This window comes from Microchirus variegatus (assembly GCF_963457635.1).
Source record: "Microchirus variegatus genome assembly, chromosome: 4".
Taxonomy (NCBI): Eukaryota; Metazoa; Chordata; class Actinopteri; order Pleuronectiformes; family Soleidae; genus Microchirus; species Microchirus variegatus.
In genome coordinates this window covers 8,491,019-8,518,567 of record NC_139805.1, presented here as the reverse complement: position 1 = coordinate 8,518,567, position 27,549 = coordinate 8,491,019, and the positions used below count along the sequence as shown (strand labels likewise).

General features: G+C 42.9%; 1 protein-coding gene across 1 annotated transcript in view; it reads right to left on the bottom strand.

Moving 5' to 3' along the window:
* Nucleotides 1–27,549, bottom strand: part of hmcn1 (hemicentin 1) — a gene marked incomplete at both ends in the record, with an annotated part of 84,621 nt that overhangs the window by 4,018 nt on the left and 53,054 nt on the right. Inside the window, 61 exons of the mRNA XM_083888370.1 lie at nt 3,040–3,153; nt 3,238–3,372; nt 3,483–3,602; nt 3,824–3,886; nt 4,068–4,305; nt 4,461–4,582; nt 4,757–4,894; nt 5,007–5,153; nt 5,248–5,418; nt 5,556–5,726; nt 5,845–6,015; nt 6,109–6,279; nt 6,418–6,588; nt 6,683–6,853; nt 7,230–7,499; nt 7,597–7,678; nt 7,758–7,948; nt 8,057–8,191; nt 8,314–8,527; nt 9,446–9,636; nt 9,919–10,188; nt 11,273–11,407; nt 11,492–11,629; nt 12,167–12,274; nt 12,467–12,631; nt 12,760–12,881; nt 13,035–13,191; nt 13,285–13,412; nt 13,514–13,658; nt 13,788–13,929; nt 14,015–14,151; nt 14,605–14,686; nt 14,788–14,984; nt 15,126–15,404; nt 15,498–15,595; nt 16,152–16,335; nt 16,422–16,546; nt 16,625–16,784; nt 16,882–17,031; nt 17,171–17,302; nt 17,403–17,484; nt 17,569–17,771; nt 17,877–17,990; nt 18,126–18,287; nt 18,412–18,508; nt 18,605–18,792; nt 18,889–19,002; nt 19,091–19,282; nt 19,518–19,668; nt 19,793–19,938; nt 20,829–20,942; nt 21,039–21,212; nt 21,309–21,500; nt 21,676–21,762; nt 21,942–22,055; nt 22,959–23,126; nt 23,241–23,516; nt 24,074–24,229; nt 24,370–24,492; nt 24,707–24,803; nt 25,611–25,786. Of these exons, the coding sequence (XP_083744496.1) occupies nt 3,040–3,153; nt 3,238–3,372; nt 3,483–3,602; nt 3,824–3,886; nt 4,068–4,305; nt 4,461–4,582; nt 4,757–4,894; nt 5,007–5,153; nt 5,248–5,418; nt 5,556–5,726; nt 5,845–6,015; nt 6,109–6,279; nt 6,418–6,588; nt 6,683–6,853; nt 7,230–7,499; nt 7,597–7,678; nt 7,758–7,948; nt 8,057–8,191; nt 8,314–8,527; nt 9,446–9,636; nt 9,919–10,188; nt 11,273–11,407; nt 11,492–11,629; nt 12,167–12,274; nt 12,467–12,631; nt 12,760–12,881; nt 13,035–13,191; nt 13,285–13,412; nt 13,514–13,658; nt 13,788–13,929; nt 14,015–14,151; nt 14,605–14,686; nt 14,788–14,984; nt 15,126–15,404; nt 15,498–15,595; nt 16,152–16,335; nt 16,422–16,546; nt 16,625–16,784; nt 16,882–17,031; nt 17,171–17,302; nt 17,403–17,484; nt 17,569–17,771; nt 17,877–17,990; nt 18,126–18,287; nt 18,412–18,508; nt 18,605–18,792; nt 18,889–19,002; nt 19,091–19,282; nt 19,518–19,668; nt 19,793–19,938; nt 20,829–20,942; nt 21,039–21,212; nt 21,309–21,500; nt 21,676–21,762; nt 21,942–22,055; nt 22,959–23,126; nt 23,241–23,516; nt 24,074–24,229; nt 24,370–24,492; nt 24,707–24,803; nt 25,611–25,786 (9,366 nt within the window). The remainder of the gene's footprint in view (nt 1–3,039; nt 3,154–3,237; nt 3,373–3,482; nt 3,603–3,823; nt 3,887–4,067; nt 4,306–4,460; nt 4,583–4,756; nt 4,895–5,006; nt 5,154–5,247; nt 5,419–5,555; nt 5,727–5,844; nt 6,016–6,108; nt 6,280–6,417; nt 6,589–6,682; nt 6,854–7,229; nt 7,500–7,596; nt 7,679–7,757; nt 7,949–8,056; nt 8,192–8,313; nt 8,528–9,445; nt 9,637–9,918; nt 10,189–11,272; nt 11,408–11,491; nt 11,630–12,166; nt 12,275–12,466; nt 12,632–12,759; nt 12,882–13,034; nt 13,192–13,284; nt 13,413–13,513; nt 13,659–13,787; nt 13,930–14,014; nt 14,152–14,604; nt 14,687–14,787; nt 14,985–15,125; nt 15,405–15,497; nt 15,596–16,151; nt 16,336–16,421; nt 16,547–16,624; nt 16,785–16,881; nt 17,032–17,170; nt 17,303–17,402; nt 17,485–17,568; nt 17,772–17,876; nt 17,991–18,125; nt 18,288–18,411; nt 18,509–18,604; nt 18,793–18,888; nt 19,003–19,090; nt 19,283–19,517; nt 19,669–19,792; nt 19,939–20,828; nt 20,943–21,038; nt 21,213–21,308; nt 21,501–21,675; nt 21,763–21,941; nt 22,056–22,958; nt 23,127–23,240; nt 23,517–24,073; nt 24,230–24,369; nt 24,493–24,706; nt 24,804–25,610; nt 25,787–27,549) is intronic.

Genomic DNA, 27,549 nt, shown 5'->3' with positions numbered 1-27,549 from the left:
ACCAGAAATGTCCAGGAGACCCAGAAAACACGAAAGAAAAGGCAAAGGCTGCAAGGAAGCACTTGTGAGGGGGCCCCCTCCTGGGTCTGCCTCCTGCTGTTGAGCCCCCTGAACCACAGTGTCCAACCCATCTCCAAGGTGAGTGGGACAAGGATGCGAGTAAGGGGAGAACTGTCCCTACTAGAACACTCGGTGAGATAGGGCATCTGGCTTCAGATTCTTCGAATCTGGACGGTATGAAAGGTTGAAGGGCCTAGCGAGCTTGGCGAGGATTTATGCGTTTGGCGTTGGATATAAAAGCCAGATTCTTATGGTCTGTCCAGACCTGAAAAGGATGGTCGTAACCCTCAAGCCAATGGAGCCACTCCTCCAAGGCCAACTTTACAGCAAGCAGTTCCTTGTTACCCACATCATTATTTCTCTCTGCAGAAGATGCGGAATCGTGAAGGAGGACCAGTGCTGAAATAGGGACATCAATCAAACTAAAGCCCCTAATGAAGCGCTGAACCTGTTTGACAGAGTCAGGTTGAGGCCACTCCTGCACCGCTTTGTCCTTGCTTAGGTCCATTCTGACGCTGCCCTACGCCACAATGTGCCCCAGAAACTTGACTGTGGGGGCATGGAAGACACATTTTTCCACCTTAACAAAAAGTCGGTGCTCCAACAACTTCTGGAGAACCCTCTTAAGATGAGAGGCCAGCTCTAGATAGGAATCCGGATGTCATCCAAATACACTTGACACTAGACAAAATGTTCAAGCATCTCCCTGAGGACATCATTAACAAATGCCTGGAAAACTGCGAGGGCATTCGAAAGTCCAAAGGGCATGACCAGATATTCTGATCTACTGAACTGGGATATTTTGAGGCAGAGGCGCTGGTGGCAGCAGAAGGCTCAAGACACAAAGGTTGGAGTTGAACAGAGTCTAATTCATAATATGAGATGTCTGGACCCCAGCTCAACACCTTCCCAGTCCTCCAATTGATGTGAGGGTTGTGTTGCTTGAGGTGTTCCTCATGGGTGTCCCAGAATGAGGGGTAACCGAGGTCCCTCAATAAGAAAAAAACTTAAATCTCTTCCGTGTGATTGCCAATGCTAATGAATCGGGCAGGTGACCTTCTCAACATACCCATACCCAAGGGTTGCCCATCCACTGCGGTGATCGCGAGTGGACAAAGAAGATCAAATTTTGGGAAATGGTTGAATCAAACTTGGACAAAAAGTGTGATTATTGGCCACAGGCGGAGAATTATTAATTCCTCCCCATGGTCTGACAAGTCTACTCTGTCTGCTGGCGAATGAAGTGGCCCACCCCCCCACAGTATAGACAAGCTCCACTGCTCATACGCTTCTGTTTTTCCGCTGAAGTAAGCTGTGTGCGTCCTATTTGCATGGGCTCCTGATCATCATTGTTAAGGGGTCCCTTAGGCAGGTTAGAGCTTTCATGAGGAATGTTAAACTCCTCTAACATTGGGCGGGTGTACGCCTGTTTTCTCTCTCTGTTGACAAAGAATCCTCAAGTGAATCCATAACCTTACGGGGAGCAAGCTCATCGGTAACCTTCTCAGACAAGGCATGGCAACAAGTGGTTACCAGAATCTCTGTTCCAACCTGATTCCGTAGCTAAAGTTTGGAATTGAATTGAAAATTCTGCTATGCCCGAAGAGCCCTGATGTAACCTAAGAAGGCTTTTGGCTGCTTTCTGGCCACTTAAATCATGGTCGAACACCCCTCTCAACTCCGCCATGAAGAGAGTGGAGTCAGCGCAGACAGGAGTCTACCTGTCCCACAAGGCTGTAGCCAATAAAAGGCTTGTCTGAAAGAAGGGATATTATATATGCTATATAGGCTCTGTCTGTGCAAAACACAGCGGGTTGTAACTCAAACACGAAACTACCTTTTGTGATAAATCTCGTACACCTTCCTGCATGCCCGTCATAGCGGACTGGGGTTGCCAGCTTGAGCTCCTGAACTACAATAGGGCCATGAATGGAAACAGGAGGTGCTTGGGGAGTTGTGAGGTTTGGTGCTTGTACTTGGGTTGGGGCTGGCCTGGGTGTCTGTAAACATACAAGTATCTCCCTATGCATCTTGTTATGAGAAACCTGTTGCTCAGCGAACGCCTGCAGCATTTGCTCATGACAGCCTAAAAGAGCTCCTTGTGCGGTGATAGCCTGAAATGTCACTGAACTTTTGCTGTGTAACAATAACAATGAGCACTCAAACACACCAAACCAACAATTACTAAACACACATACAAAAACAGACTTTGCACAGGCACTGCTCGAGTTGACATCAAACACACACAAAACTTCTAAGTTGGTGTTTATAGATACACCGACAACTTAAGACGCCACAGTGCAAACTGCTCACTACCTCTGAAGGTGAGACAATGAGTCACAGAGCACTGCAGACTCAGGGTATATGAACACTCCCCACACCTGGGCTTAATCAACACCATTCAGTGCCACACACACCTGATTTGCAGTGAGTTGATTCTCCCACCACTCTCACAGAGCCAGAAGACTGAGTGCCCTCACAATATAATCCCATATAACAGTGGCTTTAAACTACATTTTTCTTATAACAATGTTTGGAACATGACATACAGTGTGGTGCAGTGTTCTAAATCTCATATTTATATTACCGGGTGTACAGCCTTTTTGAGAGAGCTGCTGAATGAAATTGTTTTTTTTTTTTTTTTTTTTAAAGGCACTGCTACTTTAAGCTAAAACCAAGTCTTATGGAATCATCATGTCATTGTCTTCATTGTTTATATGGAGCTGGAGACACTTCAATAAAAAATGAATTGTTTCAATTGCTTCATGCACTGATGATGGCAGAGACATGTTTTTTTCTGTCTTTTCTTCCACTTTTGTTTATTTTAGATTTTTTTTGGTACAAACCTCACTGGAATACAAACTCTGTTTCATGTTTAGAGCACCAGATTTATTTTCCTTTCTTTCTAAAGCAATCTCGATGACCTTGAGAGGTATCGTATAAAAACAAGTTGTCTATAGTCAGTAGTAGTTGTCTCACCGATACAGCGTCTGCTCCTGAGTTGAAATCCTGGCTCACAGGCACAGCGATAACTCCCAATGGTGTTGAGACAGTGTTGGTTACATGGACTAGACTCTTGACACTCGTTCACATCTGAAAACATTCGACATTAAGCATTAAGACAAATGTATAATTTTAAAAGGCGGATAAAAAAAATATTCAGAAGCTGTTGTTGACCTGTGCAGCTGAGCCCGTCAGCCGTTCTCCTGAAACCACGGCCACAACGCATCACACAACGGTAAGAACCGATAGTGTTCTCACAGTCCTGTCCATCGTGACACACGTTCCCACCCAGCGAACACTCATCAATGTCTAAGAGAGTGGAGGGAGGCAAATTATTATCAATATTGTTATTGTTGTTTATAGTTATAATTCTTATTAGAAAATGAATTATCATGTGTATGTATGGAAATGTTGTTTACCCTGACAGGTCCTGCCATCAGCAGAGATTGTGAGGCCTCTGGGACAGGAGCAGTAGTATGTGCCCATGGCATTGTGGCAAGTGTGAGAACACGGATTCCCAACCTCACACTCGTTCTCATCTGCAGAACATAATTCATAATTGAAAACAAAGCAAAACAAAATGCATTAATCAGAACATTCTTAAGCAGTTATGTTTGGACAAGTTGTTCATTTAAAGATGTATTTAAATTCATGATACATCTTTAAATGCAACTTTTCTAAATAATGTTTTCCAGTGAAGACTACATTGTTGTTTAATTGATCGTCACTGAGGTAGAAAAATAACATAACACATCATTACCAGTACAGTAGGGCCCGGCAGACACCAAAGTGAAACCTTGAGGACACTGGTTACTGCGATCACCTGAAACATGTCAACATTTCACCATTGAAAGTAGAAAATAATACGAAGACTGAAGGACGATCATAACAACAAAAAGTAAAATACAGAATGTTAGATGCTGTATATTAGCCAACTCCATCTCTCTCAAGCACAGGTACAATATTATTGCCACTTTTAGTCTCAGAGAACAGTATCCTCTCACCTTTGGTGATACGAGCTTGAATGCTGTACTCTAACACCTCCTCCAGAGGGTGGTATAGAGCACTGATGGCCGAGGCCTGCAGCATCTCTACCAGGTAGGGCATCTTGCCCTTGGACAGATCATAGGTGATGGTGTGGTTCCAGGAGTAGGGCACACTCTGTCTGTCGATGCTGTACATGCGAGTGGACAGAGCATACAGCTGCCCTGGACCTGTCTGGATGTAGTCCTCTGTGTAGTCCTGAAGAAAATACATGTGAGGCACTCTCGGAACGACTATGCCTACTTTAAAGAACATATTATAAGTCAACCACTCAGATTTTTCCAAACAACCCTGCAAAAAGTAAGCAAAATATCACACATGTAACACACACACTGCTTACAGTATATCTGTACCTTGATGCTGATGTCAGCATGTGAGGGCAACTGTAAAATGTGTCCATTCACTACAATGTCCAGCAACAATGCTCCGTCTGAGTCCAGGCCTCTGGCAATGTGGGTCATCCTCAGGATCTCACCTGGCAACATCCAAAAATAAATAAATGACGTGTGTGTCATATTGAGTATTTAGATACCACATATTGGTAAAGACAGTAATTAATGCAACCATATGTACGCAACCTGATGTTAAACACAATACAAACCAACAACCAGCTTTGTTTACAAGTAAGTTTATGCCTGTGCATTCTTACCTGTAGCGAACTCCACCTGTGTCTCTCGCCTAAAGACGCCTCCTGTCAGTGTGTAGCCATTGACAGCCTCTCCTACCTCCTCTGCTGTGGTCCAGTAAATAGGATTTAGAATGGAGATGAGCTTCCTCATGGCAGGACCTTGAATAAAAACCCAGGTGGAAGATGCCCTTTCATTTATAATGAGATTTTTAGAAAACAGCTGAGATGCATTTCACATAAAAATTCTAGCTCAGAGCAGAAGAAAACTGACCTAATGTCCTTGGTACGTTAGTAATAGTAGCCTTGATGATTCTGCTACCAGACTTGCTCTCTGTGATGGTGGCATTGAGGATAGCGATGCCAAATTCAATATCATTGATGTTCCCTATGATGCTTCCTCGTGCCTTCTGGGGCCCACCTGTCAGAGAGACGTTGTATTATTAAGCATTCATGCTTCCAGCGTGTAGAAACCACATACACACACGCAGAGTAATTGTCAACATATAGCTTACCTGGACAGGCCTGATTATTACACCTGGAGAGTTGTGAGGAGTCTCCTGGACACAAACGACCACTGTTAGTAGGAGACGGACTGTTGCAGAGTCGCACACGTGTCCTCTCTCCACCTCCACACGAGGCAGAGCATTGACCCCATGGCTGCCACGAACCCCAGTTACCATCAACTGTAATACACCACAAAAACAACAGATTAAACACAAAGTACAAAGAAAAGTCAGCAATCAGTGCCATTTTACTTTCTCACCCTTGAGACAATGACTTGACCCCAAACTCTATTACAGTAATAAACATGCTGACTCACCAGGGCAGTTTGCTGTGCTGCATCTTTGTATCTGCGTGTCTGCACCAGCACACGCTCTACCGCCGTTAGCAGGTCTGGGATTGTCACATGTCCTGTAGCGCCTCATCTGTCCTCCATTGCATGTCTTACTACAGCTGCCCCAGCTGCTCCACGGACCCCAATTACCATTGACTGACAGAGGGTGGAGGGGGTGTAAAATGAGTCAAAGACGAGTACGTAAGCATTAACCAAGAAAGCAGATGAACGTTCTTACAACAAGATATAAAAGGTTAAAATAAAGTTAACTCACTGGGGCATGGCTCGCTGTTACAGAAGTCAATTTGCACGTCGTTGCCCTCACACTGCCTGCCACCATGATGAGGGGCGGGGCTGGCGCACAGACGTGTCCTCTGTCTGGTGCCACCACCACAGGAAACACTGCAGGCTCCCCAACTCACCCAGGATGACCACTTCCCATCCACTGGACAAATTAGAAGACACAGGAAGATCAGACATTGAACCCTTAACATTGTTAAGAGTAAAATCTCTTCAAGTCTGATGTTATCGTACTCACCAGGACACGGCCTCTCCTTGCAAACTTGTGTTTGGGTGTCTGTGCCCTCACACTGTGGCCCGTCAAAAGCAGGAGGAGGGTTATTGCACAGCCTGATCCTGGACTGCATACCTTTGCCACAGGTCTCACTGCAGTGGCTCCATGGTAGCCAGGACCCCCAGTTGCCTGCCACTGCAATTTAAACAAAGAGAAATTAAATACAGGTTAATAGACGTTAACAGGGCTGGGAGATGGAAGACTTTTGAGATTTTTTTCATTTTTAATACTCAAACCATTATTATTAGTTATTTTAGACTTTCTTGTGTTCACCTGGACAAGGTCTGACACTGCACATGATGACCTCCACTGCCTTCCCCTCACATGGCCTGCCTCCGTGCTGAACTGGAGGGTTACTGCAGGTGCGGATCCGGGTCCTGTTGCCCTGACCACAGGAGCGGGAACACTCCTCCCAGAGAGACCACTCTGCCCAGTTACCATCCACTGAGGAGGGATAACATTTACAGGTTCACAGTTCTGCAAACAACAATTGTGTCGAAAAGAAGAAGGAGAATCCTCTGCTTTAAATCATTCTCACCTGGACAAGGTTTTCCTTGACAACTACGCATTTCTAGATCTAATCCTTCACAGTGGCGCCCTCCATTGGCAGGTAATGGGGTGTTACACTGTCTCAGCCTCTTCTGGGTCCCGACACCACAGGACACACTGCAAGGACCCCACTCAGCCCACTCCGAGTAGCCTCCCTGTACTGAAAAAAACAAATAAAACCACACATTATTTTTTCCATTGGGGTGATTTCTTTCCTCTTGAGTGATAATGTATTTTCCTTTAGATATTGATATCAAGGACATTTTAACACGATTTTTACCAGCTAAAGTGGATAGTAGCTCAAAAATATGGTACAATAAAAATAGCAATGGTATATATGGGTATAGAGCTTTTCTAGTTTGACAACCAGTTAAAGTGCTTTACACTGTAGCTTCACACATTCACACCCTGCCAGCAGATCGAGTGTCACGACATGTAGACGCAAGGAGCTCAGGATCAAACCTCGGACCCGGCAACAGGAAAGACTACATTCTCTGCCTACTGACCCTCAAAAAGAACCATAACACACAGCTCACCTCGTACAGTCAGAGTAACCCTGACCAGCACAGAGCCAAGTAGGTTTCTGGCCACACATTCGTATTCAGCTGTGTCCTCCTTCTGAGCACTACTAATCCTGAGGGAACCGTCGTTCAGAGTAGAGAAGCGGTCGGTGCCCAGAAGAGGGCGCCCCTGACGGGACCACTCTATCATGGGTGTAGGTTCACCCTCTGCCTGGCAGTAGAGCACAGCCGTGGTACCAGCATCCACCACTGTCTCAGTTGGCTCCACAATGATGGTGGGTGCACCTGGAGGAACAGGACGTTACCATAATTGCATGTGGAATTTCACAAAAACAAAATCAGATGTAAACACAAGAAAATGTTAACAGCATTAAACTCTTACTCTGCAAGGTGAGTGTGACACTTCTTTCAACCACTCCAGCATCATTTGTTGCCACGCACATGTAGTTTCCTGCATCTTCACCCTGCATTGAAAAAAAACACCAACACATGAATATATATAAATATAAAGAGCATTGCACATAAAAAAGTCTGTTTTCCTACCACTGTGCCATAGATTGCCAGAGAGCCATTGTCTAGCTGACGGATTCGATTGCTGATCTGGATGTTTATTCCATTTTTACTCCACTGGATGGTTGGCAGTGGGTCCCCTCGCACCTCACAATTTAGGATGGCATTTCCACCCAGAGGTTCAATCCGGTTAGAGTGAGGATCGCCGTCAATGATCGGAGGCTCTGCAGGACGACAAAGAACAATGAGTCACAAGGAAAAACCTTGACATTATGGCTTCAGACCATGAGCTTAAGGACTAAAAATAAGTCAAAATGTTTGTGAGGTTTTACCTTTAACATATACAAAGCCCAGTGACTTGATGGTTCCAACACTGTTTTCTGCCACGCAGGTGTAAGTGCCCGAATCTTCTTTACTCACTCTCTCTATCACCAGCTCACTGTGGCCGTTCATATGGTCATGGTAAACTGCAGCATTAACAAAAAAGCAGAAACAGACAATATGAATCAATGTTTTATATTCTAATGTATGACATGGAGCCCCAGTTACAGAACATAAATGTCCCCAATAACTGGAGTTGTTCCCATACCTGGGACAATGTTGCTGTTGAAGACCCATGTGATTCTTGGTGGCGGGATGCCACTGACCCCACAGGCCAGCAGGAGGCGTTCTCCTTTGCTGAGCGCCACATCTCCGAGCAGCTCGGTAAAGGCTGGGTGCGTATGAACTGACAGCACTAACGTCCGACTCTCCTGGCCGACTACATTAGTGGCAACACATGTATAACTGCCAGCATCATCGGGCTAGAGTTAAGAGAAGAGACAAAGCATGCAGGAAAACATTATTTAACATGCATAGAAACATTTAAGGTCCACTGTTACATTTAGGAGGGTTTATTACCAGAAATGTAATAGTGCTACCCATCTGTATATTTGTGCATGCTTGCTTTAAAGTACAAATAGTTTGGCTTTCCTTAGAATATTATAGAATATTTTTATGTGTTTGAGGCAAGAACCTTGCTTTATGGAGGCCTTGCATCACCATTGTGTTTCTGCAACAGCTCAAATAGACAAACCAGCCAGAGCATGCATTTCAAACAAAGAAGAATTGCTCTCTGCACTTGCGATTTGTCAAATTAAAATTAAAATTGTTTTATTTATTTATTTTATTCAAGGGTGCGTGGGGAGGCATTAAACTGTATACTCAACAAAAAATATAAACACACAAAGTTGAAATGGTGAACAGAAATAGAATGTCATGACATTTGCTCAGATTCTTGATGCATTTGTTTATGGAATGATTTATTTTGCTCAAACCCAGTAGTCCAGTGTCACTTGGCCACTCCTATTGACTACAATCTCAGATTGAGTATTTCAACTCACGAGAATCATGGAGCATGGCAGAGTGGTGGTCAATATGTGTGACCAGTACACAGACACTCCTTATGGTCTGATCAATAAAAGTGCACACCAAAATGTGGACTTTTGTAACCTGTCAATATGCCACAGATGTCACAATTGGCATGCTGAGTGCTGGGTTGAGCGTTACAGCTGTGGCAACAAAACTGAATGTGCATCATTCCACTGTCAGCCACCTGTGGACTCGTTAGGAGTGAGTAGAGAAGTCCTATATTTGTTGAAATCTGCAGACCCACCTTTAGATGTCACTAATTCCTACACACTGGAGCTTGAACATGACACATTGTCTTTTTCTTCTCCTACCTGAGCTATGTCTATGACCAGTTCTCCAGAGGGCAGGATGGTGTACTCTGCTGTGCTCTCACTGAGGGGATGTCCGTCCTTCTCCCAGGACAGACTGGGCTGAGGGACACCCTCCGCCACACACAACAGCTGGGCCTGGGTGTTTTCCACCACCTCTACCTCCTGATATTCACCACGAATGGAGGGAGGGACTGTGAAAGTAAAGGAGATAAGAGATTTTCATAATCATAATATTATTTTGAAACAAAAGGTTCCTCTCAATGCACAATTGTTTTCATATAGTATATGACAGGATACTGACGTCCTCTGAGGCCATGTGCACTATATTTTAATCATATTTTAATGTGTTGATTTGGTAGAATAATCATGCAGTTTGTCATACAGACAATACAGAAGGCAAAATACAGTAAACATGTATTTCAAGTGTGACACATGGAGCGTCAAAAATACACAGTTAGATGACGGCGCCTTACTCTGTACAGTCAGGCTCATCCCAAGGCTGACAGTTCCCGCTGCATTGGCAGCAGTGCACGTGTATCGTCCAGTGTCACTGGGCTGGAGGAAAGTGATCTGCAGAGAGCCTGAACTGAGAACACGCTCTCGCACAGATTCACTCAGCTGCTGCCCGTCTTTATGCCATGTGACAGAGGGAGGAGGGGAGCCATCAGCCTGACACTGCAGCATCACAGAGGAGTCCACAGGTGCCAGGTACTCTCGAGCCTCTGAGCTGATCACCGGGGGCACTGCAGGAAAGTAATATTGCATGCAGATTAAAGAGACATCATTAAGACTAACCAATACAGACTTATTTGCTGGACAATATGGAACTTAACCACTTCTTCCCTGACCCTCTTTTTGGAGTCCCTGCTCGAGAATGACATGACCTAACTAAATAGAGTAAATCCCTGCAATATCACCTTTAAAATATGCAGTAGGAGCTTAAAAACACATGGAGGCCATGTAACAACATGTGAACATGAGCTGTGCAAAGTCTGATGCTGTTGAAATGAAGCAGAGTGAAATTACAGAGGTTTTAGTAAAGAGATGTCTAGGCGTTCTCTCTTTCGGCACAGTTTGGCACCATCTGTGCCATTTGAGATTTCTTAGGTACCAAATTATTAAAAAACCATTTAATTGTATTTATATGTCACTACAGATCTAAAAAGAACTAAAAAGTATAATAAATCGCTGTAAATGGATGCTCCCTGTGCGGTGTGTAATAACAACTCTGTGACTCTGCAGCGTCTTCAGTTACGCAGTGCCATAGCTCTGGCTTACCTTGGTCAATTAGGGTGATTGACAACTCGACAACTTTTTTTGTTTATATAATCACGCTGACACTCCGGTGCCGCTTTTCAATGTGTGCGCTGTAACATTTTTTTTCGCTCCTGCTGGTTTGATCCGTCGGTGTTTTAACTGTGTTTCGTGAACATAAGAATGGTTTATATGAGCATTCAGCTGAGTTTCTGACCTTTCTGTGGGTATGTAGCATGTCTGCGTTTGTTAAAGTTAGACATGGTGACGCTTTTGTTGCTGCGTCTGACCGTAAATTGCAACAATATTTCAAATTACTACTCGTTGCAACTTAATACATACAGAAGAACATTTGCACAACAAATTGAACCTTGAAGACCATTCCTAGTGCGACTCCTGTCGTTGTATATTAGGTGTCATCTGTATCTAATAAAGTGGGAGTATTAGTTTGCATAGCTATCATATTAGATTGCATTTGACCATAAGATATTACTTTGTACCAACCTTGCAGACAACTACATAGTGCTAAAACATTATGTCAATCTGACAGCCATCAAATGGCATGAGATCTACCTTGTACTTTGAGTTTTGTCTTCCCCAGTGCAGTGCCAGCCGGGTTTTGAGCCACACATATGTATGTGCCGGAGTCTGACAGAGAAGCCTTGGAGATCTGCAGACTTCCATTAGGTAGCACAGTGAAAGAACCACCTGGCATAAAACACATGACATGATTTTATGATATTATGTATATGGTCAAATTATTGACACACATAGATATACAGGATGAATTACCTGTGGTTGGTATGTTGATGCCCTCCTTCTGCCAGGTGATGGTGGGCCTGGGTGAGCCTGTGGCCCAGCAGGGCAGAGTGACAGGGTTATTGAGGATAACATCTAAGGTGGAAGGGTGGGACTGAATCGCTGGGAGCTCTGAGAAGACAGACAGAAGGACACAAAAGCATAAATAACTGCAGGTGAAGATAGATTTATATAGCAGTTGGAGGATAATGATATCATTTATACATATAATCAAAGTCTAAGTGATGGCTTTGGCAAACGTCAACATCATCTTTCATGGAGCAGACAATAATGTAATTTTTCCCCACGTAGGCATGCAGGATCTGGTGTGATGACGTCTAAAGCACCCTGTGATATTTTATCAATGTCAGAAGCTGGAATATTGCCAGTTTGAACTATTTTGTTGACGATCTAGGGAAAAGAAAATCTGTCAAGATGTCACCACAGCTTCCCCAACAGCACACAAATCACTGTTTTCTTAAGAGCCTTCACTGCCAGTTCTCAGAGGGCATAGACAGTCTGAGTCTGAGAGAAAAAGTCTGTCCGTGTAAGGAAAACCGAGAGTGTCTGATAAACGAGTGACGAGGCTTCAGATTGTCAAACACAAACAACGGGATAAAAAGCTACTCAAGTTTGAACTTGACAGTTTGTTTCTCGAGATGCTCTCACCCTGCACTGTGAGATGGACGTGGCGATGGGTGGAGCCTGCGGCGTTCTTCGCCGTGCATGTGTAGCGTCCAGCGTGACCGAGCTCAGCTGAGGTAATCTCTACTGGACCTGGGAACAGATTTACACAGATCTGATCAACATCTGGTTTATAAATCAGTCTTCAAAAAGGTACAACAAAAATGCTTTGAATTCTGTTTTATTATATTTGTTCTTCTATTTTGGTTCAGTATCTTCTCTATCACTTTTGAATTAACCTTATTTATTGTCCATAAATGATATGTTATTATTTGCATTACTGACCTGTGGGCAGGAGGCTGTATCCTTGTCCCTCTTTGGGAAGCTTCATTCCATCTTTGCTCCAGTAGATCGAGGGCTCTGGGACACCAGATGCAGTACAAGCGACCACCACTGGGGACAGTCTGATTACAGTAAGCTCTGTGGGTTCATCTGCGATTGATGGAGGAACTATAGAAAGACAAGAACAATTTTTATTCCATTGAGGTCTTCAATATTTGGGAAAATCAACAAAAGGAGAAGTTTTACAGTCAGGTCACATCACTGATATTAAATTAAAAAGTAGCTTTTTTGCTCACCATGTACAGTGAGGTGGATGGATCTGGAGTGTTCCCCTGCCTCATTAGAGACCACACACTTGTACACTGCTGTGTCCTCAACTGTGGGTGCTATAACTACAAGGGAGCCTGATGATAGTAATCTGGAAGCAATTACAAGGTGATGAAGTCAGGTTTCGGAGAGTCTACCTCTGTGTGCTCAAACAATTCATACATCGATTGTGTCTCTCTATAGAATAATCCTAAATTTTAAGATCTTGAATAAGGAAATAGAGAGGGAGAAAACCTGGATCAACCTGTACATATTCTGGTTCTGGTCAGTATTTATGGTGTGGCTGTTTTTTGTCCAGCTGACAGTGGGTTTGGGGATGCCGCTGGCCTCACAAGACAGGGTGGTCTGAATGTTGACCGTCACTGTTACGTTGGTGCGTCCGTCAGCAACTGAAGGAGGAACTGAAAGAGGAGAACCAGTGATCACAGTTATTACTGGTTATTACTTATTTGTGGCTGTATGGAAACAGTTTTGAAAGCACATTCGCAGCCCACCATAAACCTGTAGATCCACTCTCTTGCGCTGAGTCCCCGCCTGATTTGCTGCCATGCACAGGTATCGGCCTGTGTCAGTCACCTGAGCAGAGAGGATGTGTAAAGAACCATCCTCTGCAACTGTGTACCTGTGCACATGTATATACATACAGTGAGATAAGACTTTCATTTATTGGATCATTTATAACCAATGAGAATAAAAGTGTTTTGAGAGCAAACAGCACTTTACCTTGGGTGGTTTCCTGCCAATATTGCACCATGTTTCCTCCAGGTCACACGAGGCGGCGGGACACCACTAACGATACACTCGAGCACGGCTGGATTGCTGATGAGCACTGACACCGTCTGCGAACCTTCCTTGATAGTTGGGGCCACTGAGGAAATTGACAGACACAAGGATTATATTAATTTGAACTTAATATAATCACTTTGGAGGACATTAAATGATTTGCTTCGCTTCAGTCCTAAGTAGACAAGTCATTGATAAACGTTGCAACCCATACCATTAACAGCCAAGTTAAAGTGTCGCGTGGTCTTGCCAGCGATGTTGCTCGCCACACAGGTGTACTGAGCTCTGTCGCTAAGCTCGGCCATGTTGATCTGTAAGTAGCGACCGCTGGACAGAATACGCACTCGGGCAGAAGCCTGCACAAATGCAAATAGTTACAGGTAAATAATCTTCATGTGTTTTAAAGATAGATTGCGTTTGTTTGTGTGCTGGATTTCTGACCTGCAGTGGTCGGCCGTCTTTTAGCCAGGCCAGAGTTGGAGGTGGAACGGCATCGGACTTGCACTCGAGAGTCACCTGTCTGCTCTGCAGCACTGAGATATTGTGAGGTGTGCTCTCTCCCACGATGTTGGGAGGAACTTTAAGAGGGAAAAAAATACATAGCCTTATTTTCAAAAATCTCTTCTTTTTTTCTTTTTTCAATGTTCTGCTAAAGCATATAATCAAAAAATAAAATCAATATATTTCATTAGCTATATCGACCATTTATATACATGTATGTAGTCATAATCACTTTTTGTTTTTTTAGCAACTTGCTCTTTAGATTTGTTTTTAGACACTGAGCTGAGTTTATTTCTGTTAGTGTCTGTGTGTTTCTCTTAGGTTTACTTCCTGCCCTCATGTGTTTCTTGCTTCTCTGATTACCTGTTTAGTTTTAACTAGATTCATCCGTCTTGTTATACTCCAGTCCTGTAAATTAGCCTCTCTGCTTCCACTCTTCTACTACACTGTGGTCAAACCTTTCTTTGCATGTCTTTCTGTGTACAGCATAATTATATTTTACTCATTAGGATCTGTATCAGTTTACCCACCATGCACTCGAACCTGGAACTCCTTGTCATCATCTCCTGCTGGACTGTTGGCCAAGCAGCTGTATCTGCCTGTATCCTCCAACTGAGGATTAATGTTTTTAAAAAATGTGTAAGGATATTTTAAAGAACATAAAGAGCATTTAAATTAACTAATTTACTGTATGAAATGACACAATCACTGACCTGTGCAGAAGCCACTCGGAGAACCTCTCCTCCCCGCAGGAGGCGCAGACTGTCCGTCTGCGGAAGAGGACGACCGTCCTTCAGCCAGGTCAGAGAGGGAGTTGGAATACCCGAAGCCTCGCACTGAAGCTCCAGAACATTATTGACCACCACAGATACTTCTGTTGGTGCACCTGAACCTTTGATGCGTGGAGGGTCTGAACAAGAAAACAGCATTTTATGCACATTTTCTGCTCTAAACAAGAGACTGGTAGTTTAAGGATACTAACTTAAGCTGTGGTTTTTAATCAGTCAACACCTGCACAAAATCTGTCTTACTTTCTGCTCTTTATACTCACCCAGCACTTTCAGGTTGAAGTGGCGACTTGCTTGACCTGCAGTGTTGTTAGCCACACACGTGTAGCGTCCTGTGTCCTCGACCTGGGCCTGGGTGATCTGCACAGTTGTATTCAGGTTGAGAAATCGGAGGTGACGATCGGGAACTAGATACACGTCCTCTTTCATCCAGGACACGGTTGGGGTCGGGGTGCCGTCAGCAACACACAGCAGAGAAGCTACATTTCCTCTGACCACAGTTACATCCTCTGTGCTCCCTGCTCCATCCAGACTGGGAGGGACTGAGGACGGTAATAAAAACACATTGATTATTTATCTTTCACTGCTGAACAGAAACATGGGATTTAATGATCTATTCCTAAAGTTTTTCTCACCATACACCTGGAGGATGTAATGTCTGTTGTCCACTCCAGCCCTGTTTGATGCAACACAGGTGTAGGTACCACCATCAGACACCTGGGTTCGTGTAATCCTGACGGATACAGAATGGTACAAAATGTTAATATCCTGACACATTTTAACTGACACTAAAGATGAAAAAAACAAAAAAACAATAACATGTTTATTACACTGTCTGCCATAGTATGTTGCTCAGTCTCTATGTGTCCATGTAAAACACACAATAAATAAATAAATATCAACATTTAAAAATAAAAGTGCGACTTTCTATGTCCATACTAATATACAATTACTTTCAAAATAAGTCTCAGTTTCTATTTGTCCATGCTAAAGCACAAAAAGTCTTAATCACAATATTCTTCATTGTCATCTGATCATTAGCAAATACAACACCAGTAATTAATGTGTGTGACTTTTGGATTTCCATGTGGATTAAGATGTTTTTGAGAACTTACCCTAAACCTAAACCTTAGTTTTCTAAATTACACATCTGTGATTATGAACTAGGCCTACCAAAGAAAGTCTTACCCCCTGGACATTAATTTGGACACACAGTATTTCATGTCTGTCCACTAAAGTTGCATCACAATGTGTTACAAACTCTCCCTGTGCCCTGTCCACTGACCTACCGTAGCACCTGTCCAGCAGAGAGGAGCCGTATATGGGAGGAGACCGGCAGGGGGAGGCCATTCCTCAGCCAGTTGAGCTGGGGAGGAGGAGAGCCCATGGCAACACACTCAATGTTGACTGAACTGTCCAGAACTGCAGTCAACCCCTCAACTGTCTCACTGTTACCAACTATAACAGGAGGCACTAAAAGAACAAAGAGAGAAGGGTCAGTTACCAGGAGATTAATGTGTACGCCCATCATTAAGGAAATATTTGATAGTTTAACCCACCATACACATTTAGATTGAATATCCGGTCCTCTTCTCCTGCAGAGTTGTTGGCCACACAGGTGTATTTGCCGCTGACAGTGGTGTGAGCTGTGGTCACAGTGAGTATGCTGCTGTCTGGACTGATCCTTAACACAAAGGCAAACATTACATTATCTTCATATTCATCATAAAACCTCTTGTAACTACTTTTCTCTTTGATCTACCTGAGGCCGCTGCTTCCTCCACTCTTAATGACTTCTCCATCCTTCAACCACTGGATTGTTGGAGTCGGGGTTCCCTGGACTTGACAGACCAGCTGGAGGCTTTCGTTGAGCAGAACTCCCATCTCACTGGGCAGCTCTGATCCAGAGATACTGGGCGGCACTACATAGAAAGAATAATATGGTGTTGCTTGAGAGAAATGACTGTACCTTTTGTATCTCTTTAGTGGTTTTCGACTTAAACACGTGCATATATATACCTTGTATGATGAGGTGGTAGCTCTTGCGTGCTTCACCCTCCACATTGGAAGCTAAACACATGTACACGCCACTGTCAGGGAGCTGCGTTCGTGCAATCTGAAGCTTGCTGCCCCCTGAGAAGATGTGCATCTCCAGAGAGTCTGAATTCTCTAGGGATATATATGAAAGACAATTATTATATGTGTCCCATTCCAGTGGAATGTCAAATCATCAGATATTAAACCTATTATATGTGGTAGACAGAACAGAACAGTCTACCTGTCTTGAACTTAAATAATGCAGGTATACCTATGGGTCGCCCATTCTTCAACCAAGTGAGGCTGGGGGGAGGGATACCAGTGGCATCACAGGAAAAGGTGACTGGGTTACTAATGGTTTCCACCACATTCTCTTCTGCTGGTCCATCAATACTGGGAGGAACTGAAAAGTGAGTGTGTGAGAGAGAGATTATAATAATGATTTAATATATACGTTTTATGAATGTTACAAAATTGGAATATATCCATATAATATGTCCTACCATAAATATTCAGGTGGAAGATCTTATCCATCTGACCTGCAACATTGGTGGCTTTGCAAACGTATTGTCCTGTATTAGACACCTGAAGAAAGGAGGAGACAAGACGATTGACTATACATGTGATAACTGACAATGGTGCTAAAAAAATTAAAATATAATGTCTCACTTCTGATTCTTTTATCTCAAGCATCTGTCCCTCTGCCAGGATGTGCAGGTTGGCTGTTTCTGTCACCAACCTGCCGTTCTTATACCAGGTGATGGTGGGAGGAGGTACAGCATTGGACTCACACTCAAGGGTGACTGATTTCCCTACAAGCACATTCACCACCACGGGAGACTCCCCACTACTGTCACGGATACTGGGAGGAACTGGGAAGCCAAAGAGAGAGAGAGGAAAACATTTAGTGCTTGTTTAACTGGAGGCCAGAGTCTCAGGCTCTCAGGTTACAATTCACAATGAGAATGTAGACTGACCGAAAACAGTGAGATATATGTTTTTGTAAGCCTCTCCTGCTGCGTTCATGGCCACGCAACTGTATTTTCCTGCATCAGATACTTTTGCTTTCAGAATCTGTAGTGTACGACCACCTGACAGGATGAATGGAAACACATAATTAGGCATTTGTACTGGATACTGTCTTTATTCATTTACTGCAGTGTGGCTTCCCCTGGTTCTTCTTCATTTAAATTTGACCCTGTAGGTGTAGATTACTCTTACAGTACCTGGCATGATCAGTGCATTGGTGTTGCCTTGGATTGGGCCCCTATCATTCAGCCAACTCAGGGTTGGAGGAGGGAAACCAGTAGCTTCACAAGTGAGGGACACAAAGTTGTTCACCACTGCTGTTACATTCTCACGACTTGGACCAATGACATTGGGAGGCACTAAAAGAAACAAAACAACAACATTTAAAAAAAGCAAAGGGTGTATTTCAACTTAAGAGTAGATTCAAATATTGTTTAAGAGGACCGATTTAGTAGGGCAATTGAGAAAGTCCATGTGACTCACCATGAACATTGAGGTTGAAGGATTTGTCTGCACTTCCAGCCACATTGTTGGCCACACACACGTAGCGTCCTGTGTCAGATACCTGAGCAGTTGACACCTGACATGAAGACGTTAGATTAAACACAGATCGACCAAATGCAGTTATATATTTTACCATATCATTACTGCGCCGTGGTCCTCAGTATTGTGATACCTGAAGTATTCTCCCATTGGACAAGATTCTATGCGGACCGTTAGAGCTTATTGGCTGGTTGTCTTTAAACCATGTGATCTTTGGGGTGGGGTTTCCATCCACATGACACTCCAGTTGGGTAGTTTTGTTAAGCAGGACTGTGACCTCATCGGGTAAGTCGTCGTCTGCTCCCCGTATAGATGGAGGCACTGGTGCAATGTAGAAATACACAACAAGAGACAGTGAGTTCCACTTTAAATTACTCCTATCTGGTGCTTGTACCACAGAGAAGTACTTTTACTCACATAATACTCTGACTTCGTACTGAATGGAGTCTTCTCCTGCTTCGTTGACAGCTACACATGTGTATCTGCCTGTATCTTCAGCCTGGGCCCTGGGAATCTGTAACACTCGTCCACCTGAGGATAACATAGTAAAAAGTATAGTATACACATTGTTCTCAGTATTGTTCCCTCTATTTCTACCTGTTTTCTTCTTCTGTCTCACCTGGTAGAATCAGAACCTTATCACTAGAGGTGAGCATGTGTCCATCTTTGAACCAGGTAAGTGTAGGAGGAGGGACAGCATTGGTCTCACAATACAGAGAGATGGGATTGTTGAGAATTACATCTCGAATGTCTCCTCCAAAACCTGGAGTGGTATCACCATCTCCACCAGGCCTGGAAAAATTAGGTGGCACTACCAAGAGAAAAGAACATATTCATACATTTGTGACATTTTGGAAATGTGATTTCGTAGCCTGGTCGTTAACACAGTCAGATTCATGGCACTACATTTGTCACAAAATACATCTATTCACAAATGTTTAATATCATTGATATTATAAGAAATATCAGTGTAATATTTTAATGTGTGGCTTTAGCATCAAAGTTTAAATGTGTCAGTTAACTCTGCATCAGTCAACCCAGTTCACCTTGTATATTTACATCAAAGTCCTTCTCATCCTCTCCAGCTATATTAGTGGCTACACAGGTGTAACGACCAGTGTCTGACACCTGAGCGTGCTTGATCTGAACAATGCGACCGTTGGCTGTGATGGACACGTGATCGTCGGCCCGCAAGATCTGGAAAGATTCAGAATGACCACAGAGGTTATTTTAAGGACAGTGCAAAAACATTTACTTCATGATTTACTTTACATATCCAGTAGAAATCATTCCACATAGATACAGTAGGCAAAATGTCTACCTGTCCGTCCTTAAACCACTGTAGTGCTGGAGTGGGAAAGGCCTCTGCCACACACTCTAGGGTCAAAGTGCTGTTGACCTTGATCTTGACCTCTTTGGGGGCCAGTCCTTCCCCTGGGATATCATTTTTATTAATCTGTGGTGGAACTAGAGTAAAAACATCAAATTATTTTATTATGGGTAGTATATATATATATATATATATATATTTAATATGCATTTATAGGCACTTGCAACTCAGAGTTTATGTAAAGGTCAAGTGTGTAAAAATCAGGTGAAATTATTTTCATTTTAGGAGAAACTGTAGATAAAATAAAGAGTTTTGCACAGTCACTTAATTACATGAGTATGTAACAGGTTGTGATGGGTTTGGCCTGTGAGTTTCTGTTGTTTTTATTTCCATAGTGCAATCTCCAAAGAGTCTCAGCATGTGTACCTGCGGTAGGACTGTGACGTAATCATGTGCGTGCGTAGGTATGGGAGCAAGCATGTTCACCCCAGCCAGCATCTAGTCAGCATGGCTGGAGATGGATGGTGTCATACGCAGGGCAGATGAAGAACTGTGATTTTTGTTAATGATACAGTTTGAGAGAAACGCTGAAGTTGCATCCTGTTCTTTAAAAAAGCAGAGTTGAGCAGAAATACTGTTACCGGTTACAAGCAGTTGTTTTTCATTACCCCAGAATGAGCCTTACATACAGTAGGGTCAGCTCTATGGAGACTGCCACTTTGGTCTACCATGTATTTACAATGGCACCATATTTTGAGTTTTGATGCTAACTGAAGGGTACAGTGAGTATTATTCTACTGCAGCATGCAACTTTAGCAATACAAGTTGCAGAGTTTTACTTACTCTACCTGTTTATCAGCTTTAAAAGTTCCAGTATGTAACAATTAGGATGATTGGCAGAAATTATAGTGTGCAGAGCATGGTGCTCATAAGAGAATACACAATAGGTCAGGCAGAAATTCGATCTGCCGTATAAAAGCATCTTTCAACAGTCCAATACCGGAAACTTACAACTAACTCATCTCACCATAAACCTTGACCTCGTAGTGCTTCAGTGTCTCTCCAGCTTCATTAGTGGCCACGCAGGTATATCTCCCAGCATCCTCTTCTTTGGCATTAAGAATCTGTAGGGTTCGCCCACCTGTGTGAAAGCCATAGAAAACGATGCCATTGAATTCAGTTCTATTTATTTCAGTCTCTTGTGTTACATAAGCGTACTTGCGTGTGATTTAAAAACCTGGCAGCACTCGGACATTGCGGCTGGACTCAAACACTGTTCCGTCTTTCAGCCAGGTGATGAGTGCAGGAGGATAGGACTGGACTTCACACACCAGAGAGGTGGGGCTGCTCAACGTTACTGTCACCTCCTCTGTGGAACTATCTGAACCCAAACCAACAATAGTGGGAGAAACTGGCGAGAAAAGGACAGAATGAGAAACTAATTAGAAATCAAATAAAAATCTGGTTTGATTTATTTCTGGAATGGACAGCAGAGTTGTCTTCGTACCCAGAACATTGAGGTTGAAATGCCGGCTGCGATCTCCTGCACTGTTGGAGGCCAGGCAGCTGTACCTGCCCGTGTCTGCAACCTGGGCTCCAGAGATCTGGAGGAAACGGCCATGAGAAAAAACTCGATGGCGTCTGTCAGGCACCAGTGGCTGTCCATCTTTCAGCCATTTGATCTCTGGTACAGGGTTACCTAAGAAATCATCACAACAGGTTCAGTCAGGAACAGGAACAGGAGAACACTCTTGTCATTGCATTGATTTTTCTATTCTTTAGACTGGATAAGCAGCATGTTAAACCAAACAGGGAGTACATAAAACCCCAGTTTAAGAGGCAGCCCAAGGTAGGAACTTTATTATCTGACTTACCTGATGCCTCACAGGTGAGAGTAATGTTGTGTTTCTCCTTGACTTTAGTGTCCACCACAGTTCCCTCATTCACAATTCTCGGTGGGACTGTTGAATGAGACTAAAAATCAATGAATGGTTCTCACTCTCTTCTCTCTGTTGATCACATCTCTTCAAATTAAAACGTAAAGACCTAAACATAAGACCTTAAAGACAGATAAAAGTACATACATATATCAAACTGTATCAGTAAAATCCATCATGCTGGACAGATAGGATCTCCTTACCAAGAACATCAATGTCAAAGTTTTTCCTTTCCTCTCCAGCACTGTTAGACACAATACAGGTGTATCTCCCAGCATCCTCTACTGCAGCGTGCATGAGACGTAGGCTTCGCCCACCTACAGATTAAACAGGCCAGTTATTATTATCTTAGTATTCAGATTGTATTTGTTGCAAAAATCTCCCCCTTTTTACTAAAGGACAACATTCCAAAGATTATGTCAACAACACTTAAGGTTGGTTAAAAGAGAATCACCCCAAATGAAATCCTGAACGAAAATACATTTTGTTGTTAAGAGTCTCAGCTGTTAAAGCATTTACAAACCACTTAAATGAGAGGGACAACTCTGCGGAAAGAGCTTTAATTTTTTTAAAGGCAGGGTTTTTGGCAGGGAAAACACAATTGTGTGCTACAACTTCAATTACTGTAACTGATATACACCTCAACATGAACCTATAATGCAAATGATCATCTCTCCAAAGAATGTTTTCATCAGACTGATGTGTTCAGTCCTTGCAAATGTAATCTATATTATCATAAGCTAATGTACAAATATATCAAAAAGGAACAAAGGCGACAGCTTGGCAGATCATTGTTCTGGTATTTCTGCAAATGCAATTTAGGTTGTATGCCAAAGTTCAGGGGTCATGGTTTACGTTGGAAGAACTCCATACATCTTGTTAAATGTGTAACAACACAATTGAGAGCAATTGCTGCTGCTTGTCTTCTTCTCACAGATCTGTCCAACTTTGGCTCCACGAGCAATGATCCCATTACATCTTATTACTGATGATGTATTGCATCTGCCTGGCCTTAGAAACCTAGCTGAGGGTGAGATAGTTCAAGTTACTATAATTCATATGCTTGGTGGTTTGCCTTCCCCCGGTCGGTGTGTCCTTTCATGAATTTTATAGGCATTTGAAAAATATATGAAATTACATACAACATAGAGAGGCCAGGAAAAGTTTTTTTTTTCTCCACATTATCAGAAAAAACCCCAAAAGCTTCAGTGGGAACTCACCTGACAAAATGCGCACAGAGCTGGTAGCTTTGATTGGCCGACCGTCCTTCAGCCAAGAAATGGCAGGAAGGGGAATGCCAGAGGCCTCGCAGTTTAGAGCAACTGGGTTCTTCACAACAACGCTGACATTTTCTGGCAGTTCTACTTGACCCAGTATACTTGGTGGAACTGAATAAGAAGAGTGGGAATGAACAAACAGAACATTTTAAACCTCCAGATGTGCTACAATTCTGGAAATGAAAGACTGAAAAAACGTACAATATAATAACACTTAATTCATACCATGTACACTGATGTCATACTTGCTGTCAGCCTGTCCTGCGACATTTACGGCGATGCAGGTGTAGCGTCCTGTGTCTGACACCTCTGCGTCTTTAATCTGTAAAAGTCGTCCTTCATTCAGAACCTTGGCACCGCGCTGTCCTGCGATGGGACGTCCATCTTTGAGCCACGTGACCGCTGGCCGTGGCACGCCCTCCGCAGCACACTGAAGGGTCACGTCACCTCCTTTTGTCAGGATAACGTCGTCATTGTCGCTGCGTTTGATGGAAGGGCGGACTAAAGTGGCAGAAGAGAGAGAATAAACAGCAGAAGAGTTAGCACAAATTCAACTGGTCTCATGCTCTCAACATCACAGCAGTGTTAGCAGTGTGTTAAACATTTGACTGTATAGGCTGTATAAACTGTAATACGACTAAATGTATTACTGTTTGTCTTGACCTTTCTGGTTAACGTAAACATCTCAATGTGTTACAATCCATGTGTGTTTCATAGTAGAATAAGGGTATGCGATGTAAAAAATCTTTACCAAATCAAATATGTGGATCATCCTCTAAGGTGGCCCCTATGGACATAAACGGTCTGTATTTTATATAGTGCTTTTCTAGTCTTGATGATCAGTCAAAGCTGCTCTTTCCATTCACCCATTCACTCACACTTCCGTACAGTGCATATATGCAGATTATTTTTTACCAATGCATCAAACCCACAACCTTCAAGTTGAAAAATGACCCATCACTGAGCTACAGGTGCCCAAAGCCAAAAGCCAAAATAATTGTCATTATAGCATGACTAAAACCACAAATCTAAACTTTTACACAGTATTGTGCATGTACCATAAACCTGCAAGCTGTACTCCTTAGAAGTGGTGCCGGCTGCACTGGAGGCTGTGCAGGTGTAGGAAGCTGCATCCGTCCTCTCAGCGCTGGCGATCTGCAGCTGTCGACCTCCTGACAAAACTCTGAGCCGCTGGTCTGACTTGAGCTCAGAACCTGGATCAAAGACGTATATGACATGGAGATGTGAGCATAAAACATGTCATCTATACAGCATTCAGGGTATTAAACATGGTTTCATAGGATATCTGATTCCTTCCTTTTGTCATTTTATGTTTCTCACCAAACACACTTACCGTCTTTTCTCCAGGTAAGGGCTGGAGGAGGTATGCCACTGGACTCACACACCAGTGTGATGAGACTTCCTTCAGTCACTGTCAGAGGAGACACCTCCTCTGAACCACGGATACTGGGAGAAACTGTAATGGTGACAGAACACCAAAAGGAGGCGCACAAATCTCAGTCAAGAATACTGCTGAATGTTCATTAAAGCTCATAGTTTGAACTATGAAATAACTCTGTGAAAATATTTCAGTTTTGTCAGCAGTCAATGGTAAACACAAATTGAGATTAACATCCTAGCAGACAGATATCCTGTCATTAGCTGGAAATAGAAATTAATAGAAAACTCACCCCAAACATTAAGGTTATAGTTCCTCTCTGTTTTCCCGGCAACATTTGTGGCTTCACAGGTGTACCGGCCTGAATCCTGCACCTGAGCTCTATCGACCTACCAAACAGATTCACAGACAAAACAAGATATTTTGTAACACTTCACTCACATTAAATCAATATAAACTGTCAAAATATTTCTTTAACTGAAGGTTCCAAACAAACAGTTCAGCCACTGCTGAGAACGCTGTGTTTTATTGAAATCTCGGGCTCAGTGAGATCTCTGAAAAAACCTGTTCTAGTTACGTAAACAGCAGTTCTCCTGAACAGCAGATCCTCCTGCTCTGGGCACTAGTGCGGGCACATCCGGTTGCGTACATTGAACCGCAGAAGAAGAAGAATGTCCGTTGTGGAGGGGTTTCACGAGCGACAGTGTCTTCTGACTCTGGGTCAAAGTCATAAAAGGGACTGCGACGTTGTGACAAAGCTATCTTTAAATGTTGTTAAAGCAATGTTTTGATAATGAGTAGCAGTGCATCCACCGTTCCAGAGGGGGGAGCTGCACTTTGGGGAGCTGGTGTGCTGATTATGTCACTTCCGGGTATTGGCCAATCACAAGACAGTTGGGAACGCTCCCATTGGCTGGCCAATCACAACACAGTCTGTCTTCTGGGTGTGAGATTTCAGTCTGAAACAGCGCAACTGACGAGAGCTTCAGTGAGGAGAGATTTCTATTGGCTCATTTACAGCAACTAGGAGGTTTCTGACCATAAAAACAAGTTAATGTATGTAAGTAGACCTCCATAACTCACATATATGTGCAATAGGACCACTCTATGGGAGCTTTAAGTCACAAAAATCTCTAACAATATGATTACGGTGAGTGTTTATGGCTGTTTTGTCGTATTTGATTTCTAATTCCTACCTTAAGCAAACTCCCGTCTGCTAAAACAGTCAGACCAGGTTTCCTAAACAGCGGGCGGCCATCCTTGCGCCAGGTGAGAGTAGGTGGAGGGATCGCATCGCTCTGGCAGTGCAGCTCCACCGGACGACCAAGCAGCACTGTGGCATTCACCTCCTCACCCTTGATGTTTGGAGGGACTGAGGAACAGACAGGAAGACGAGCCACTGACAGTGTTCCTCTGACAGGTGTTATCATCCAACACAATCAGACTTGACTTTGACACTCTTTTACAAGAATTGACTTTGAAACCAAGCTATTAAGTTTTCTAATCTTTTCTTAATGGTGAGCAATCTTCCCCATTACCTCATAAGTGAAAAGACTAATTGCTTCCTGAGATACAAAAGACTCTGTTAAGTTGAGCATCTGGTGTGTTTTAAGCCCTCATTCTATCTTTGGCTATGACAGCATACATTTAACAAGCTCAGTATTTGTTTGTGGTGTTAACAATCAAGGTAGCTGCATTTCCAAGAAGTTCACGAAACCTAATCCCTTTGAAAATTGCTAACACGCATTGAGATGTTTACTGACTCAGGAGAAAAAAACACGCCACAATAATGTGTGTCTCAGTATCATCACTGTCACAGAGGGGTGTTGCTGGCTCTGGTTAACTGGATTCCCCACAATTTGAATGAGCATTGTCTTTTTATGTGGTGCTGAACCTTTCAGAGTTCACTGCCCTGAACCAAGCAAACCACAAGAAAAATATCAGAAGAGAAATTGTTTGGAGATATTAAATGTTTAACTCATGAAGTACAGCTTCAAGTGGAAATTTAATTTGTCTAAGCCTTTGTTCATCAGCATTTCATGAGAAAATTTTGGTCAAACTAATCTATTCTCAAAAATAAGTGCAGGCTCACTTTCCTCAGAGTTCTAGTTATTGGACAAGACACAGCATAAGTCATTGGGGAAAGACAAACACAGGCCCTCAGCTCAGTGTTTGGCCAGACACAGGAAGCTGCTGAAGAATGGAAGCAATTACCACAACAAATCTGCCTTTATTTCTCTAGACAAGCTCCTTTGAAACTATTTAAGGAAATCCACATCATAAACATGTTTGTATTATGTGTATTCCTGTGTATATGTAAACTGCATGTATCCTGTTACCTCGGTGGAATCAACTTTGGTTAGACTTGTATAACAACTGATTTACCATCATGTTCGGATCTGAGAGGGAAACTGACAGGGTTTATTGAAATGCTAAACTCAGTCAAATCATACTACATCGAGGTACAGATGTTTTGCTCAAATATTTTTTTCCAGTCTTTTAATGTTTTCTGCTGGATCTGCTGCTCTGTTGAAAGACACAGTAAAGTTGACCCTCACCGCGAGTGAGTATAACAAGAAGTAAAACTAAGAAAATAAATATCAAACCAAATCAGAAACATTGCCAGCCACAAATTCATACATTTCACTACTTAAAGGTGCATTATGTAATACATCTAAAGCAACTGGCCATAAAGCCAGACTCATGGCATGAAAAACTGAACTCACCAACAATAACAGTACAGCCAAAATATTTGCATTAAATAAAATATATTTTGCAGACTGCAAATCATGTTTTGGCATGTGGCGCCACCTACCGCCGTCTACCAATCATTGCAGTCAGTAGAGTCTCAGCTGCCGAGCAACCACGGGTTGCCAGTTACGTCAGAAAACGAAACCTAAAAGACCTCGGTATTTTGAATTTGAATGTAGTAACCGTTTTTGGCCACATTCTTATATATGGCACCTTTAAAATGTAGAGTAACTCAATGTTACAACGACCATATTAAAACGACCATATTAAAAAGTACCATATTATGGTATTACATAATATGTAATTCAAAGTGTAATTACAACATGTGACCCTGTAATATTACATGTTGTAATTTCACTATGAATTTCACATTCTCATTGATGA